Source organism: Rhea pennata, chromosome 5, assembly GCF_028389875.1.
Source record: "Rhea pennata isolate bPtePen1 chromosome 5, bPtePen1.pri, whole genome shotgun sequence".
NCBI lineage: Eukaryota > Metazoa > Chordata > Aves > Rheiformes > Rheidae > Rhea > Rhea pennata.
Window position 1 is genome coordinate 16,366,994 of NC_084667.1, and position 16,400 is coordinate 16,383,393.

At 47.9% G+C, this 16,400-nt stretch overlaps 1 protein-coding gene across 4 annotated transcripts in view; it reads right to left on the reverse strand.

Moving 5' to 3' along the window:
• Positions 1 to 16,196, reverse strand: part of MAPKBP1 (mitogen-activated protein kinase binding protein 1) — a 101,075-nt gene extending 84,879 nt beyond the window's left edge. For all 4 annotated transcript variants that reach the window (XM_062576033.1, XM_062576034.1, XM_062576031.1 and 1 more), the window contains exons 1-2: positions 16,108 to 16,196; positions 15,092 to 15,426 (exon numbers count right to left, since the gene is read on the reverse strand). In XM_062576033.1, the coding sequence (XP_062432017.1) occupies positions 15,092 to 15,208 (117 nt within the window). In that variant the 5' untranslated portion in view covers positions 15,209 to 15,426; positions 16,108 to 16,196. The remainder of the gene's footprint in view (positions 1 to 15,091; positions 15,427 to 16,107) is intronic.
• Between the last annotated feature and the right edge of the window lie 204 nt (positions 16,197 to 16,400).

Sequence of the window (16,400 nt, forward strand, 5' to 3'; positions counted from 1 at the left end):
ACACAAGATGACTTGTTTTAAGAGTTAAAGATGACTTACAAAAAGAAAACTGAACTGGCTAAGTGACTGAAAGCCCTGAAACAGTGGGAATAACACTGGAAAAGTGGGTATCCTCTCTCTCATAATTGAGGCTCAGGAGCATGAGTAACTGGTAGAATTATCAAATGCAAGAACTGAAGCAGTAAAACCACACACAGAGGAAGCAATTTTTATCCACAGGCCTAAAGACTCTTGTTTTTGTTACCACATAGCTTTTGTCATACTTCTAGAAAAGAAGTCGTTACAACTACTATCACATCTTTTCAGCCTTATTTCAGGACTTCAGAAAGCCCCAGATACAGGCAACACACTCAGCTTATGTTTTTTTCTTTTACACTTCACAAATGCTTCTATTTTTTATGTTTAGTTCTCAGAGAAGTTTTCTGCTGAAGAAAAGCAGAATAAAAAAAATATGGAACTCCAATCTTAGCAAAGAGTTAATGGTCCTTACTGACGATTTTCCAGTTGATAGTTTTAGATGCATTCACATACCCAGAAGCATTTACTTACCAGAAACAGTCCTTCTAAGAAATAATTGAGTGACAGGTTGTTCAGAAATATCTGAACTACTGATCCTAAGTATGCTTCTTCAGCTCAAATAAAGGAAAAAGAAAAAGCAGCAGACACTTCAAGGACAGGCAGCAAGACTAGGCAATGCTAGGAGTTGGGATATCCCTGCTTATTGTCATTTGTACTGAACCACGTCACCTATGCTAACCCTGCTCAAACTGTATTTCACGCCCTCCAGTAAAAAGATACCTATAACACTCCTAAGCAGTTTCTGTCCATTCCTTGCTGTGGTGCACTGCAAGCTAGGTAGCATGCAACAGCTGGATACAAGCTTTATTCTCACCGCTCCACTGTGACTGAGCCCCTGCTTGAAGCCAGGCTGCACCTCCCATCACTGGCCAGAGAAGAGGTGTTGGATGAAGTGTAGCTGATTGCCTGTCAGAGTTGCAAGAATGCAACTGATGATTCTGATTTTCTTTTTAATATTGCAACACAGCAGAAAGCTTTCTTCATAGAGGATTGTTCACAGACCAATGAACCCTGAAAACATACCCATATGTCAGCAATCTTGCTTCTTTCCTTCTAACTGTATCAATTGGTTTAAGAAAACACTGTGTTTCTACTTGCAAACCTTGCCTCTCATATATCCTTAGACCATCACAAGTTTGATACCTGTAATAAGGCAGTTACAAGCAAGCACTCGCATCCTGGAAGGATCTGTTTACAAATCAGGTAAAGATGAACAGGTGCTTACAGTTTAAAGACGGAATTAACATCAGTCACAAGCAAAGACTAAAACTGGCCATTCAGTGCTTATCAGCATTTTCTGCTATCTCTGAAGAGGTCACTTCCTACTACATTTCATTCGGGTGAGATAAAAATCTATTAGCGACAGACAAGACCACAGAAACTGGCACAATCTGCTGCAGCAGCCGAGCTGACTGAGCAAAGAGTTCTGCTAAACAGTTTTGTACAAAGAAATTGCAAAAGTTGTTTTGCTTACAAATGCTCCCTGGGAGAAGTCCAAAGCATACTTCACAAGCTCCAGAAGATGACAGCAGCACCCAACGCCACTCTTGACACACTACCACACAATGACATCTCCTCCAAATACTGTCTCCTCCATTTTATAACATTATGACCAAGGCAAATACAAGCTTTCCATGGACCTGCACCAGCTCTGTAATGAGCTAGAGGAAAGAAATGCTTTCCAGAAAAAATTCAAGAAAATTAAGCAGTAGTTTTGGAGTCATGAGCACCAAAGACACACTCACAGAACAAACTCCAAGACCTTGGGGGATCAGGTCACTAAAGACTGACTTCTGCAAGATTTCTGACAAACATTCCACCACGAGGAGAAAAGAGCTGGGCAACCATCAAATAGGAAGCCAGTGCTCCAGACCCAAGTACCTTGTTCTTTATGCTCTTCCCTGAAGTCTAGTCACACGACATTTTGCTGTGTTTCTTTCAGTTACCTTCTCCATTTTTTTCTCCACTGAAGATGAACCGGCTCAAGAGGACTTCCCTGTGCTCCAAGCAAGGGAAGCCCTGGTGCTACTCCTTTCGCCTATTTATAACAACAACATTACTGCTACAGTTCAAATATATTATATATATAGCTCTATGGCTTATTTCCAGGCAGAAGAAACTCAATGCTGGTATACATATGTTTAGACCATACCAGTTGGAAAGAATGTCCCATAAACGCTATTACTCTGCTGTTCCACTCTGACCACCACAGATTCTACCCTTGCAGAAATATAAGCTGTGTTAGCAAAATAAAACAGAAAAATTCATCCATCAAGAACCTAAACAAGGCACTTGTCACCTGCACAGCACTGACAGACTTTTGCTCTGGCCCCAACAGGTTTATAGCTGTAAATTAACAGGCAGCTCTTGTCATATCAAAATACAACGTGCAACTGCCAAGTAGATGTGGCCAGAGTGCGTGACAGCATAAGGGCAGACATGCAATACATAGTGTCTGCCAGGATCCACTTGCAATTTAAAGTAACCTTATAAATTTAAAACCCAGATAAAAAGAAGACAGACAGCTTTGCACAGTTCTATTTGCAAATCCTGCTCGTACAAAAATATCAGCAGTGCCACTATACTTTCACGAGGCTGATACTAGTGCAATACTCACAAGCTCGTGCACTGAAAAGAAACAAGAGGGGCAAGGTGCAGGGGCTAAGGACTCGGAGCTGAGCTCTACTTCACCTGGAGCTGAGTAGAGAGATCCCAATGACATGTAGGTGAGGGAGGTCACCATAAACCAAAAGGATGTAAATCCCAGTGCTGGGTCCCACCATGACTCAACATACCCCAGGGCTGCCATACACCAGGCAGCAGCCCACAGGGAATCACAGTGCTTCTGCTATATTCCTTCTCCTGAAAAACAATATTCCATCTACCAGACATACTGCACAGGTGATAACTATCCTGGCTTTCACCAGGATACCACTATCGCTATTCTGGGTAGCAAACACAGCTCTGCCAGTCTTCCCAGAACACAGTGAAACAACTTGTTCCCCTGTGACAGCTAAGTACAGCATGAAAAAAAAAGTGTTGGGAAAAGGAAAGAAAATAGTTCTGTTTTTTCTTAATGTCTGAATCCTATGGGATTAGACTAAGGAGGATCAAAGCATAATCAACACTTCAGAAGTATCTAAAAGAAGACACTTCATCTTTGTTTAAGTGATGTGGAAAAGTCAGGGACCCACATCTCTGGCCTCCCCAGAGACAGAGATAGAAGCATCTCTCTCTTGCTCAGGGGTATGAATAACCTAGCTCTATCCTTGCCATAAATCTGTTCATTATTTCAGAGATGAAACCGCCCTTCCCAATCATGTCTGGTCAATAACTCACTTGGAATGGAGGCGGCTCCATCAGGACTCCAGCTGGGGAAGGAGTGGAAAATCAAGTTCACATTTTGGGGATGCTGGATGTACAAAGGGGGGGGGGGGGAAGGACACACACACACACCAGAGAATCTGTTCATTTGGGGAATGGAAAACAGAGAAAGAGAAACAATCTCTGCTCCAAGCTTCTCAAGACTTGCTAGCTGCATTCCCAGAGGATATGGATCAACAAAGTACAGCTGAGAGTCAAAACAATATGATCAGGATAGCTGTATGATATACATACATATACACGCACATATATATACACTCAAGACACACAAATGTACAGTTACATGCTTGAAATGTATCATACATAAACTGATCTTGCAAGTCACCACAAAGGCACTTATCTTTATATTCACTGGGTGAAATGAACTACTCACACTCATCCCACCTCACACAAAATTAAATTCACGCTTAAATATTTGCCGCCAGAGTTGCACCACTGCCACCCAGTTTTGGCTTAAATCCTTCAGGATCACCAGCACAGTAAGGAAGTTACACAGAAAGTTGTGCAATTACAGATGTAACACAATACCAGAGTCACTCTACAAGCTGGGCGGGGGAGTAGTAATTTACTGTACTAACAGGCACATTAAGAAAAGTGACATACACTCAGCTAGAACAGAGTATGTTCTTCCTATTAAGTTATTAAACATACACACGAAGAAAAATAGAAGCACTCATACCCTCATCCAACCAGGCCCCAGCATTTAAATATCTTCTACAATGCAGAGTCTTGCTTGGCAGCTGTTTACAGTACTTTCCTTTCTGGAGAGCTGAGAAAAGGCATCTGAATTAAAGCACGCTGGAGAGTAGGAGGGCAGGACCAGGGCAGGCAGACCTGGAAGTAAATCCCTCTTCTAGAGGGATGGCTATGCCCTGCAGGCAGCGTTCCTTCTGCTTCCCAGGGACGACAACCTCTCCCCAGCAAGGGAAATCAGTTGCTTTGACATTTTGTAATAGATTTGGCTTCTGAGCCCTTTCTTCTGCCTTAACTGCTTCTGCAGCTTACACTGATCACTGATGATTTACAGTGCTGCCATCTCCTCAGCACAGGGCTCAACCAGCCCTAAACGCCACGCAAACATGCTTCAGGCCCCAGCTCCCTTCCCACAGCGGGAACACCAGCTCCTCTCTGCCGTGAGTTGCAGCCCTCCTCTGCGAGGGTTAACGCGGGTCGGACTGCTCTTCCCACTACAGTAGGCCCCAAGTGCCAGAACAAACCAGCAGCAGAAGGAAAGACTCTACCTTGTGTGCAACAAAGCTTTAGGCAATATGCGATGAGTAGCCCCAGTTCTTTCAAACCTCTGGAAAGCGCTGAAGGCAAAGCTGACTGCCTCACCACGGCAGGCACCCTTCCCTTCCCACTGCAACGCCCCACCGCTCTCCCTGCTGAGCCGTGGTTCTCCACCCCGTGGTTTCAGGTGCCCAATAAAAAAAATAAATGAATAAAAATAATTAAAAAAAAATTCTCTTTCACAAAGAGAGACAGATTTCCCCGGCTGACGCGACAGCTCAGTTCCCCAGCCAGAGGCGCAGAGCTGGAATCTGCCCGGCGTTTCTGACGCAGCGGCATCCTCTACCCCGGAGAGCGGTGCTGCCACCCGGGGCAGCGCAGAGCTCACTCCGCCTTGCCGCTCAGCCCGAAGCCTTGGTCACCAGAGCTCCACGCGAGACTGCCACCGCTAAGGGCCGGGCGCCGCCGGCGACACCCACGCGGAGCGAGAAGGTTCTGCTACACCGGACATTCGGTTTCTTCGAAACCTCAAAACCTAGCTGGCGCACCCAACGATAAACTCCTACCGCGTCCGCGCCTCGGCAGCGCGTCCGCGCAGCGGCGCGGAGCAGAGATGCGCGCCGCGCACGTGGCCCGCGCCGCGCGGGGGCGGGGCCGGGGCGCGGGGGGCGGGGCGCCGGCGAATGGCCCCGCCCCGCGCCGCCCTCATTGGCCAGCGCGCTGTCGCCGTGGCGACGGGCGCCTCCGGCGCGCGGCCCCGGCCCCGGCGCGCCGCCCACCGCAGCAGCGACCTGCTGCTGAGTTCAGCTGCGCGAACCGGGCGGATTCCTACAGGCGGCTGTTTGCTCCGCAGGCCAGACGCCAGCTGCCAAGACCTTACGGCAGAGCGATCACACCCGCAGGGCTCCTCGTCTCGGGGAGGCAGCAGCAGCGCGGAGACGGAGCTTGCAGAGGCGGTACAGCCGCAGGCTGCTCCGCGCCTCGGCTTGCAGGGCACCAACGCAGCCTTCTGGATACGCACAAGCTCTTCCAGAAGTTACAAAAACATCCCCAAAGCTGTCAAAAAGGAGAAAGCTGAAGAAAGCCACCACTGGCCCAGGGCACGCTACCCTCACCCCTCCCCCAGCACCAGTTATTTGCATCACTGATTGCATGTAAAATACATCTCAACAGCTTAACTAGGGAAGTCTGCAGAGACACGCAGCACAAACTGTGGATTATCAGGGAGGGAGATTATCCTCCCAGTGCTAGGAGAGGGTGGAATCCCAATTCCAGGCTCAAAAGCAGCTCAGGGCTTTAAAAACAACTGCATCTCTAGAGGCGTACTGCATGCTCATCAGAAATATTTTGTTAAGGCATTTTAGTAAGAGCATTTTATGTCATCTTGTCCCCACTGCCCTCCACCGCCACTCCCACAGCCAATTTTATGAGGCAGCCGTAAGCGGCGAGGGGCACGGGCTGCAGAAACAGCCCCCTCCAGCCCCTGCAAGGAGACAAGAGATTCAGAACCATTTCAGAAGCCGGTCTGACCACCAGTGATTCAATACAAGAGTCAGCTGAGCTGGCACCAGAGTATCTCAAACAGATGAAGCAAACTCCAGATATCTCAATTCCAATTTATGCTCAGCAATGCTTTGGACTCAGCTGCTTGAGAAGGATGACACCTCAGATCAGCTTTGAAACAACTGCACTCGGGACCACCATATCTAGTTCAGAACTGGGAGATGGGCCAAGTGCAAGGAGTTTATGCAGCTGTTTTAAACCCCTGGACACTGGGACACCTTGCAGCAAGTGGGTAAGTATCCTGTGTGTTGCACACTGAAGGAAAAAAAGAGGCACAGACACAGTGAAAGGAGAATTCAGAGCCATTAACTGCATTACAAAATACATCTCTGTTTACAAGGTTTGGCCTACCTTTTCAGCTGCATAAACTCCTTGCATTTGGTGAAATGTTGGTTAGGAGTGTGAAAAACATCACTCTTATTCTTGACAAAGCTGTTGCAGCAAAGACACTAATATTGATGCAACTTAACTGGCAAAAATAAGTCCTTTCACTGGTATAGCCTGATAGCCTGTTTCTCAGAAGGACAGGATCATTCAACAGACTTGATGCTGCATCACCACTAAGATGGTTTGTCACAGAAGCTCAACTTGTGAATTGTCCTTGTACAGGTACGCCGTTGGCCAGCATCCCCTTACGCTCACGCCCATACTGGGCACCTTCTGACACCCTCCCCTTTCCCCTTATGGTCCGGGCCATGGCCCACGGGCACAACCACTGCTGAAAAACTGAGCACAGCAGGCTCCAACTAAACCTGATGCTGAGCACAAAAACCTGTCACCAAGTACAGAGGCAGGTCAGACAAACACTCCTTTTACCCTCACTCCTACTTAATGCTCCTGCAACCCCAGGATTTAGAATGCATCAGGCACCACATAACAAATTCAAGCTCCTTTGGAGCACAGCCTCAGGCTAAGCAATGTTGCTCTCTTTTTTTTTTTTTTTTTTTTTTTTGGCTAATTAAAACATCCCTAGTGCAAACAAGACTTCAGAGACAAGTGGCTCCTTATGCTCTACTTGAAGGTGAGCAACCAATCTCAAAGCCTTTTGGAGAGCTCAGAGCCTAATGTTGTCAAGCACAGAAGACTTAAGAAAGCTACAAACACAGGAGATTTAGAAAGCTAACACTTTGCTGCTGGCACTTTAAACACCAGCTGCCCTGTGCTCGGCCTGCCCTTCAGCAGGGAAGGGGTTCGGAAGAGACAGTACTAACTTATCTGCAGTGAATACCTGGAAAAGGGAAAACAGGAATGGAGAGCTTTTACAGGCCTGTATCCCTGAGTCCATTGACACTACCATAAAGTGGCCTTCCCCCCTCCTCTCCAGAAACTCTTCATCTGCCTGCTCTCATGGTATTTGTTAGTGTTGCAGCTCTCCAATACAGCCCAAAACAATCTCCTCTCTTCCAGAGGAAAGAGCCTCGCTGCCTTTTGATTGGGGAGGTTTCAATGTAACTATGCAAAGTGCTTGAGAGATGCAAAAATTCAATAAACACTGTAAAAGTAGTATCTGTAAAGAAAAAATGTCGTTTTTAAAATTCCATCGGGTAAGAAATATCACAGCAGTTGTTGAATCACACTGATCTTGACCAATTGTTCATGTTAATATTGTATTTGGGAAAACAAGTGGAACTGGCTTTTATTGCTACTGGCTTGGAAACACTGAATACACCAGTAATTGATAGACTTATCTATAGCACTATCTGCAGTGATAGTTTCCCCGCAGTAACTAACAACAGTACACTGGTCTCCTGGGACATTAGGAAAATTAAAAGGCTTGCTGGGGTTTCCACAGCTCTAATTTATATGGTGCCTAATCTGCTCAAGCCTGCTGGAAAGTCATCACCATCAGAGCTACTGAAATCGCTAGTGACAATGGAACCAAGTCAGCACTTGCAACAACAGGGTTTGGGGACTTCTAAGCAAATAATTCTAAATGAAGACACAGCTCTCAAATGGGAAAAGTGAAGAACATCCTTGGTAGTCTGCAAGAGACTAGGCTTTGCAGCTAAGGCTAAGATTTGGTCTCTGAAGATCAGGATTCAGTTTCTAGCTCTGCCTCAGACTTCCTGGGGGAGTCTGGAGTTAGTCTGGCAGGGAAAACACTCTCTCTCTCTCTCTCTCTTTTTTTTTTTTTTTTTTTTAGCCTGGAGCTCCTTTGGGTTGGGTCTACTCAATCATATGCCAGTTCAATGCTCAGTGAAGCAAGGTAGGGACGCAATGCTTCTGCTGTCTACAGTCATACAAACACTAGGAGCAACTCACCTTTGCGCTAATGCTTTTGAAGACAGATCACATGGCACAGCTCCACTGCTAATTACAACAGCCACAGGCCTCAGTCGTATTTTCCTTGCACAAGATACAGATGCTCAGGGCAAGGCTAAACAACACTGTGGTGAAAGGAAATACTGGGAGGTCTTCTGAATTGCTCTAGCCACCTCAGCAGAGCCCGCAGGGCTTCAGGGACAGGGAACAGCCCACATCTGGGGATGCAATCCAGAGCAGAAAACACACTGCAGCTCTGCCGCGCATGTACAGAAGCCCTTGGAAACTTCCAGTTGTGCAGAGGCAGGTAGATCAGACACAAACAGATGCCTGGAATGGTTGAAACTGGGCCTGGTGATAGTTAATTATTCAGACCTCTGCTGGGATCGCTAACATCCGGACTCCACTCTACTAAGCACTGTTTGAGCACCATATAAGAGCCACTCCCTGCCCTAAACACGAAGACAACAGACTACTTTTTAAGAAAGCCAAAGACTAGCTAGCATATAGTATTTGTTTTCATTCTCACAGAGACAATTGTACCAAGGCTAATCAGGCAATTTCTCCAAGACCTCATCAACAGGAAGAAAAAAATGCCTACTCAGCTCTGCCAGGCCAGCAAAATGCTGACCACTACCTTCTTGTCTGGAAATGGAGAAGATGCCTCGCTTTTCACCAGATACAGAGCAGAGTGAGGGAAAAAAAAAATAAAAAGTCACTTTACAGGTATCCACAGGCCCTCGATGAAACAAAAGCAAAGTCCAAACCTGGCCTGGACCACAACCAAGGTTTCAACAGTTCTACCCTCCAGAAAAAAAATCAGGCAATAGAGTATGCACACAGCTAGTGAAGCAGATGGCACCACTATGGAGGAGGTCCGTTTCCGCTGTGCTAGCGGATGCCTATCTCCACCAGCCCTCGCTGCATGACACAAAGAACAGCTCTGACCAACAAGCAGCAGAAGTATTCCCTGTAGCACCTCTGACCAGTCTTGAGCTCTGCCATCTTACTGTCTCAGCCAGGTCTCTGGCAAAACCTGTCATGATTCACAGCCCACTGCAGAATAACAGCTCATGAAAGAAGGGGGTCATGAATCTATGTGTATGGCTTATCTAGCACAGCAGGGATAGAGTAAAACCTGTTTGGAAGTCTCTCTAGGCACTTTAGCTTTCCATATCCAAAATGCCTTCTCAGAATAATACCCAACTCACCTGAAGGAGATTAAGAACATACAATCCAGCATGAAGAACACATAATTTTACCAGCTGTAAGAGACCATTCAGGCAAACAGCATGGGACCACCCAGAGGAAGCAATAACCATTTAAACCCATCCAGCAAATTACATTGTTTGTGTTATGCTGACTGCACCCCAGCTGTTAGTACATCAGTCCCACCTTTGCCATGTGGGGTATCCTCCTGCTGCATCTCCTATGGCAAAAACCATACATTATTCAGGGGTGGACAGAAGGGTGGGAGGCAAATCTTTCCAGCAGTCTTGTCTCAAGATTGGCAAAACAGGTCACAATCTTAAGGTACAGACATGTCATTGAAATACAAGCTCTGGCCATGCACAGAGAAGCAGAAATAACACTAATCAGCCTTTGTCCTCTGCTTTAAGAGGCAGCGTTATAAGCCTGGCCCCAGGCAGACATGAAATCCTTTATGCCTCTGGACAGCAGCTGCTCCCTAAGCTGTTGAATCATCTGGTGTGTTTAGGCTCAGTGAGGCAGAGGTGCGTGAGAGATCCCTGGCTAGCAGCAGGGGGCAAGCAACATTCACAGGTACTAGTTTAAAAGCAAAAACAAGCACACGGAGTAGGCCAGATCTGAGCTAGATGCTCCTCTCAGTCACGCTACAGGCTGCCATGGCTGTGCTGGTCCCAAAGTCAGCGGGCTGAGCACTGTTCAAACTCCAGTGGAGTGGAGAATGGGAATGTTGCACAAAATAGCCCCCAAACATATGATTTTCTGCAAGATCCATCCGGATTCTGCCACAAGAGCTTGTCACAGCAACAGACAAGGTCCCCTCTGCATCACCTAAACAGCCAGGCTGCTCAGCCCAGCATCCAGTTCACCTGGGAAATCCTACCACAAGGAAGCCAGGAGGCTCTGCTGCTGCAGGACCAAGTTGTTCCCAAGGACTTGCAAAGAATCCAACTCTCCAACAAGGCTTAACTGCACCTGAAACTATTTTAATAAGAGGTGATGATTTTTGAAGCATTTATATCAGTGAATTGAACTCACGTATTTTTTGGTTCTATTCCCATTCAGGTTCAGCAACTCTCAAGTTAGTCTAGTTCAGACCAGAAGCAGTTTAAACTGGTTCATGTTGGGAGCTATAATATCTTTAAACAGAAAGGACTGTGTGCTACACGCAACCAGAACATTAGCCCACATATTCTGTGTCCAGGATTGCTTGTGGTCCTAGCTGAGCCCTGCAGCTAAGGGTGACACGTGGGACAGAGGAGTTGAAGAGCTGTGCTGGGAATGCAAGGGGCACGGGAAGGCACGACGGGTCTCAAGCCTCCATAGATCATCTTCCCTCGTAAATCTGTGCCTGTGCGCACTCGTGCTCACAGGGAGGACACAGAGACATACTTGTGTTTCTGCTGCCCGAACCAGGGAGCTGCCATCAGGCAGATGGAAATCCACAGGCTGGCAATGAGAACACACAGCTCCTCACCAAGGAAACCTTGTCCCACTAAAAGCAGTTTAGTCAGAGCTCATTTTCCTAACAGCACCTCTCAGAAAAGGTTTTGCCGAGCCACCTAGTCCAGCCCAGCATCACGGAGCAGAAGCAAGCACCCTGGCTGCACAGCTTGGAAGACATTTGACAAGGAGGAGGCCACAATACAAGAGTCTCTGTGCTGAATGCATTCCTGCTGGGGAATGTCAGGTTTTAGTCAAACCACTGATCTAAACTGGCAGCTTGAAATATTCCTGGCTCAGAAGAAAAGGAGAGATCAAGCAAATAAGCAGCAAATTCCAAATGTTTTTTCTTTGACTCTTTGGCTTACATTTGTGTGGTAAAGTCTGCATGCAGTTTTGTAGCAATTTGTTTCTACACTGACATTCATAATCTAGTTTGATTGATGACCCTCCCCCACTAGAGCAGGCACAGCTGTTTCAGTCAAAAAGATGCTTACAGCTACAGGAACAGAGCCTACCAATACAAACATCCCCAGAAGGAACTACCCCTGCTCAGGTACGATCACTTCTGTCAGCAGATAGATTTGTGTAGCCACGTTGCAGGCTACCACTGCAGCCAGGACATTTCAGCAATAGGAGATGGCTCAACAGCCTGTCTTTAAAATGAGATCTTTTTAACCCCCAGTTTCCCTACTGTCCTGCCAGTGCCTCTAGTGCAGGGTGATCAATGCAGATTCACAGGCATTAAGTTCCCAGCTTTTAATTCTTTGTGTCTCTGCTGAAACCATAAGCATGGTGACCAGATGCACAGCTGGGTTTCTGGTAGGCCTAGCAATCCTCTAGAAATTGAACTTAGGCCAACCAACTTGTTTGAGGAAATTTTAAAGATCTTCTACTCCTTCCTCTTATTTATCTTTTTTAAATATCCACAGCTAGATATTGGTTCCTTAGTTTTACCCCTGCAGAGATCCCCTTGGGGCAGCAGAGTAGAACCATGCATTAGTTGTAGGCAAAGAATATGTGCTAACAAAAATGGAAGCCACAAAACAAGTTCTCTCTTGTACTGCTCTCAAGTAACACACTGCATGTCCTGCACAGCCCTTATGCAAAATATCTTTACTTACCCACACTCCCCCCTCCAGAGCACTGCACAAACAGGTCTCAGCGGAGCCAGCCTCCCACAGCCTGCCCACTTCCAGCCCAGCATTACAAGGCTGCTTCACTGAAAGGAGCCAATTTCCACAGAGCTTCTCTTCAGCATGACAAACTGCCCTAGGGATCTGTCCCTAACCACTGAGACAGTCTGGCAGGTTTCACACAACTCACACAGCTCAAGGGATGCTTAGGAAAGAGCAGGGATGCTTTCCACTGGTTGAGGGGGACATACCAAAGCCCATGAAAGCCAAGGCAATGCCACTGAGGGTTCTCATCCATCTAAAATTGAGCTGCTGGCTGCAAATAAAAGCCTGAAGAACTCAGAGGAACCACAGAGCTGCAGAGGTCTCACTCTTTACCTACACCTGCACGTACAAAGCACAGTTTCACCTCTCAGGCATGTATCTAGGGCAGCAGTCCTGCTCCATCCTATGTAACCAAGCAGCATTCAGCAGAGATGACCAGCCAAAGCTATAAATTCTACAGGCCCTTTCATACTTCCAGGACTACCTGAGCCACGAAACCAGAGTCTTATGTATCTCTGAACAGGCATTTCTCAAAAAGTCCAAGAGACTTCATTGAAGATGTCTGGAAAATCCCTTCCCACCTAAGCAGGTCAGCAAAGATGCTTCAGGATAGACGTATATTATGCCTGACTGCAGTCTCAAAGATTTACATGCATGCCAACTAGCAAATAGAGAAGAGCTGTTTCTTGATATTTTAGAAGGGTAGAGCTGCTTCACCTTGGCAGGTAGAGGAGCACACACATGGCAAAGGAAGCACCTCCACAGATATCAAACAGGGGAAGCTGTTCCACTGGACCTGTAGCAAAGGCTCGCTCCTGTTTGCCTTGCTCACTCCAGCTGTCCCACTGAATTCAGGCCACAACTCATTCAAGGAAGGCTCAGAGAACAGACTCCTTTGGAAAATGACTGCTATCACCTAACACACAGGATCTCATGATGACAAACTGCTTCTACCAGCACTGTCCCCTGAAGAAAAAGGTATCAGGGAAAGTGCCCTAAGAAGTCACCCTTACTGCATCACACTGCTATTTCTTTGCATCTCACCAATTAACTGCTTTTGCTAATAAGATACAAAAAAACCCCAACCCTCAAACATTAACTTGATGGTGTGGAATGAACCAACAATGTGCCTAGGGGATCAGAGCGCCCTGACTCCACACTGAGAGATGCCACAAGGGATACAAAGGAGCTTTTCCAAAAGGCACATGCAAGAGAAAAAAAGAAACAAACAGGTACCGCCACGTAGGACATAGCGCTTATGGGAGCAAATCCCATGTCTGAAGAGGAAGGGGCAGAGCTTGGCTCCACTTTACAGAGCCAGAGCCTAATGCTCCCTGTGCACTTTGGCACTGGTGGCTTTTGGATGTTTTAATAAAGGTCTCTGTGCAACGTAGATCAAATAAACTCTTCAAAAGACACAAAGCATGTTTCACTGTCAGGACCCAGGCCATATTAAAGGCAGCACATGTTTATACTGAGGTCACACATAAGCACCAAGGACACCTTTAGACAACTCTGAGGAAGCTAAGCAGGTTTTTCTCTTGCTCGGCAAGAAAGGAGAGTGAAATTAAAATTGTGTTCCTTGATATTGAGTAGCCATCTCTGGGAACCTCCCACCTAAACCAGAGCTTTGAGAGCAGAATTCCACTCTGAGGACAGACCATTTAAATAAAGCATCATTTATTTTCTCCACAGTTTAACATATTGTCTTCGCTCCAGCAGCTATACTCTTGAAACACTACTGTCTTTAAGATAAACAAATGCACTTTGCATTCATGGATTACAAGTATTTTCTCATTTACTAGTGAGCCTTCAAGAGGAGGAAGGATTAACCTGACTATTTATGGAGAAATAGAATAATGTAAAGGCTGAGCAATCTGCCCAAGGTTACAAGTGAATCAGCGATAGAGAGAGAACTAGGTCCCCTGACTCAAAGGCTCCTGCTGTGAGCACAAGGCAATGTCCCCCAGCTTCTGTTCTCCTCGCAGCTGAGATGAAGTCATTCTCCTCACCTCATGACATCAGTCAATTCCCAGTGAATGACTGCCTGTCAGGAATTGTCTGTGACACCAAGAATGATGATGAATTATGGAGGTAGAACTAATTATATCTCAGACAAGGCTTTCCCAGGAGAAGCGATACTTTAGGCTGAGGCACCTATAGAAGGAACAAGGAAGAAAGCTCAACCAGGATGCTAGAATACAGACCCCATCTGAACAGTCACCTCAGATACGTGTCTTGCGCTTTCCATCTTTCAGACCACCCTATCCTTTTCCATATGCCCACAGATTATTCCTTCATAAGGGCTCAGAGCAACTGCCTACATGGAAGAGCAGGCATTCATGTACTGGTAGTTGCCGGTAATGCAGGTTAGCAGTGGGAAATATGGAGGAAGAGGCAGCATTATGTTACTGCTGTCAGTCACCCAAAAACCCCGCATATATCAGACAGTGGAAAACTGATGAGCCAGTTCATTATTTTCCCCCAAAGCTTTCCTATACAGTTACTCCAGATTGAACACTTTCAATCACATACAGCACAGGTAAACAGAGCACTTTCACGAAGAGACCCAGGCTTTAGCAAGAATCTGCAGCACAGCTAAGATGCCAGCTGAAAGACAGACTATAGCTACAGTACCAGTCGTTTTGCAGGACACGACAGTTAAATCAGGTCTCCTAAAGCAGTATTTTTAGTACAGATGAGACCTTAGGCAACAAAGTTAAAGCCTGCCACAAAGCGCTTACCTTATTGCCTATGTCTTCACGCTTGTTCCCAGGCTTGCTTCTTCTCAGCTTAATGGAAGGGGAGCGAAGTAGGTTTTTGATCCGACTTGTTATTGTAGACCCTTCAACCGACATCATCTCCAGGTGCCAAGAGGGGATTACCCCCCCACACACACAAATGGTCCCTGAGGAGCAAGCCCAGGTACTGATGTGCTCAGCCTTGCTTATGCTTGTTCACATATCTCTCAGCAATTCTGCTCAGGGACTCCACTCCTATTTCATTGCAAAGCTATTCACAGAGGCTGGCAGAATTTCCTTCTGCAGATTCCAGAGGATCAGATCAGCAGTAATCTAAACTGAAAGATACAACCATGCAGCAATAAGACATTTGCAATAGATTTTAGTCTCATTCTTTGCAACGAATGCCAAGTACAAGAGTTTATGATAAAGATAGGTGCAGTGTCACTTATTCTCAGAAGCTTCCACAAAAAACATCATTCCTTTAGTACTAATTAACAGATTTACAGAACTAGAATTCTGGTATTTTTCTTTCATCTCAGTTTTCATGACGGAGAGAAAAATTCCCAACTCTGGAGCCCACTACCGGGCTCCATCCAGCCCCTCGCTTCTGCTGCCCACAAGCCCGTTCCGCTGTAGGCTTCGCGGGCTAGAAAGCACAACGCCGCACCTCTCCGTTGAGCAGCGAGCCACGGAGCGCACGGGTTAAACAGCGGCCAGTTCCGCACGCCCGCGAACGCTGCTCCGCCTCGGGCGCGCGGGGCCGCTGCTCTGAAATAATCCGCACCCGCGCACACGGCCCCCAGTTATACAGGGGGCCGGCGAGGAGCCGCCACCGCCGGCCGCGGATACGGTGCCCCGGCCAAAGGCGCCACCTCGGCGGGAGGGAGCGCGGGGGAGCCCCGCCGAGCTCGCCCCAAACCTCCCCCCGGCTCCGCGCAGCCCGGCGCGGCGGGAGCGCGGCGGCGGCGCCGCCAGCCCGGCTCCGGGGCCGCCCCGGCGGCGCCCCGCGGCCCTACCTGCGGCTGTGCGGCGGGGCCGCGGCCGCGGTGCCCGCAGCGCTGCCCATGCAGGCGGCCTCCGGGGAGGGGCCGCGCGGGGCCGCCCCCGCCGGGGCGGGCCGGGCCGGGCCGCGCCGCGCCGCGCCGGGGCGGGGCGGCCGCTGCCTCACCGGCGGCGGGCGGGGCGCCGCCGGCCGTTGCCCGCGCGCGGCGGCGGCGGCTGCGCAGCTTCAGGTGGCGGCGCGACGCGGGGGGCCCGCGGCCGCCCGCCCGCCCGGCCCCGCGCCGGCCCCGGGAGCCCCGCGGCCAGC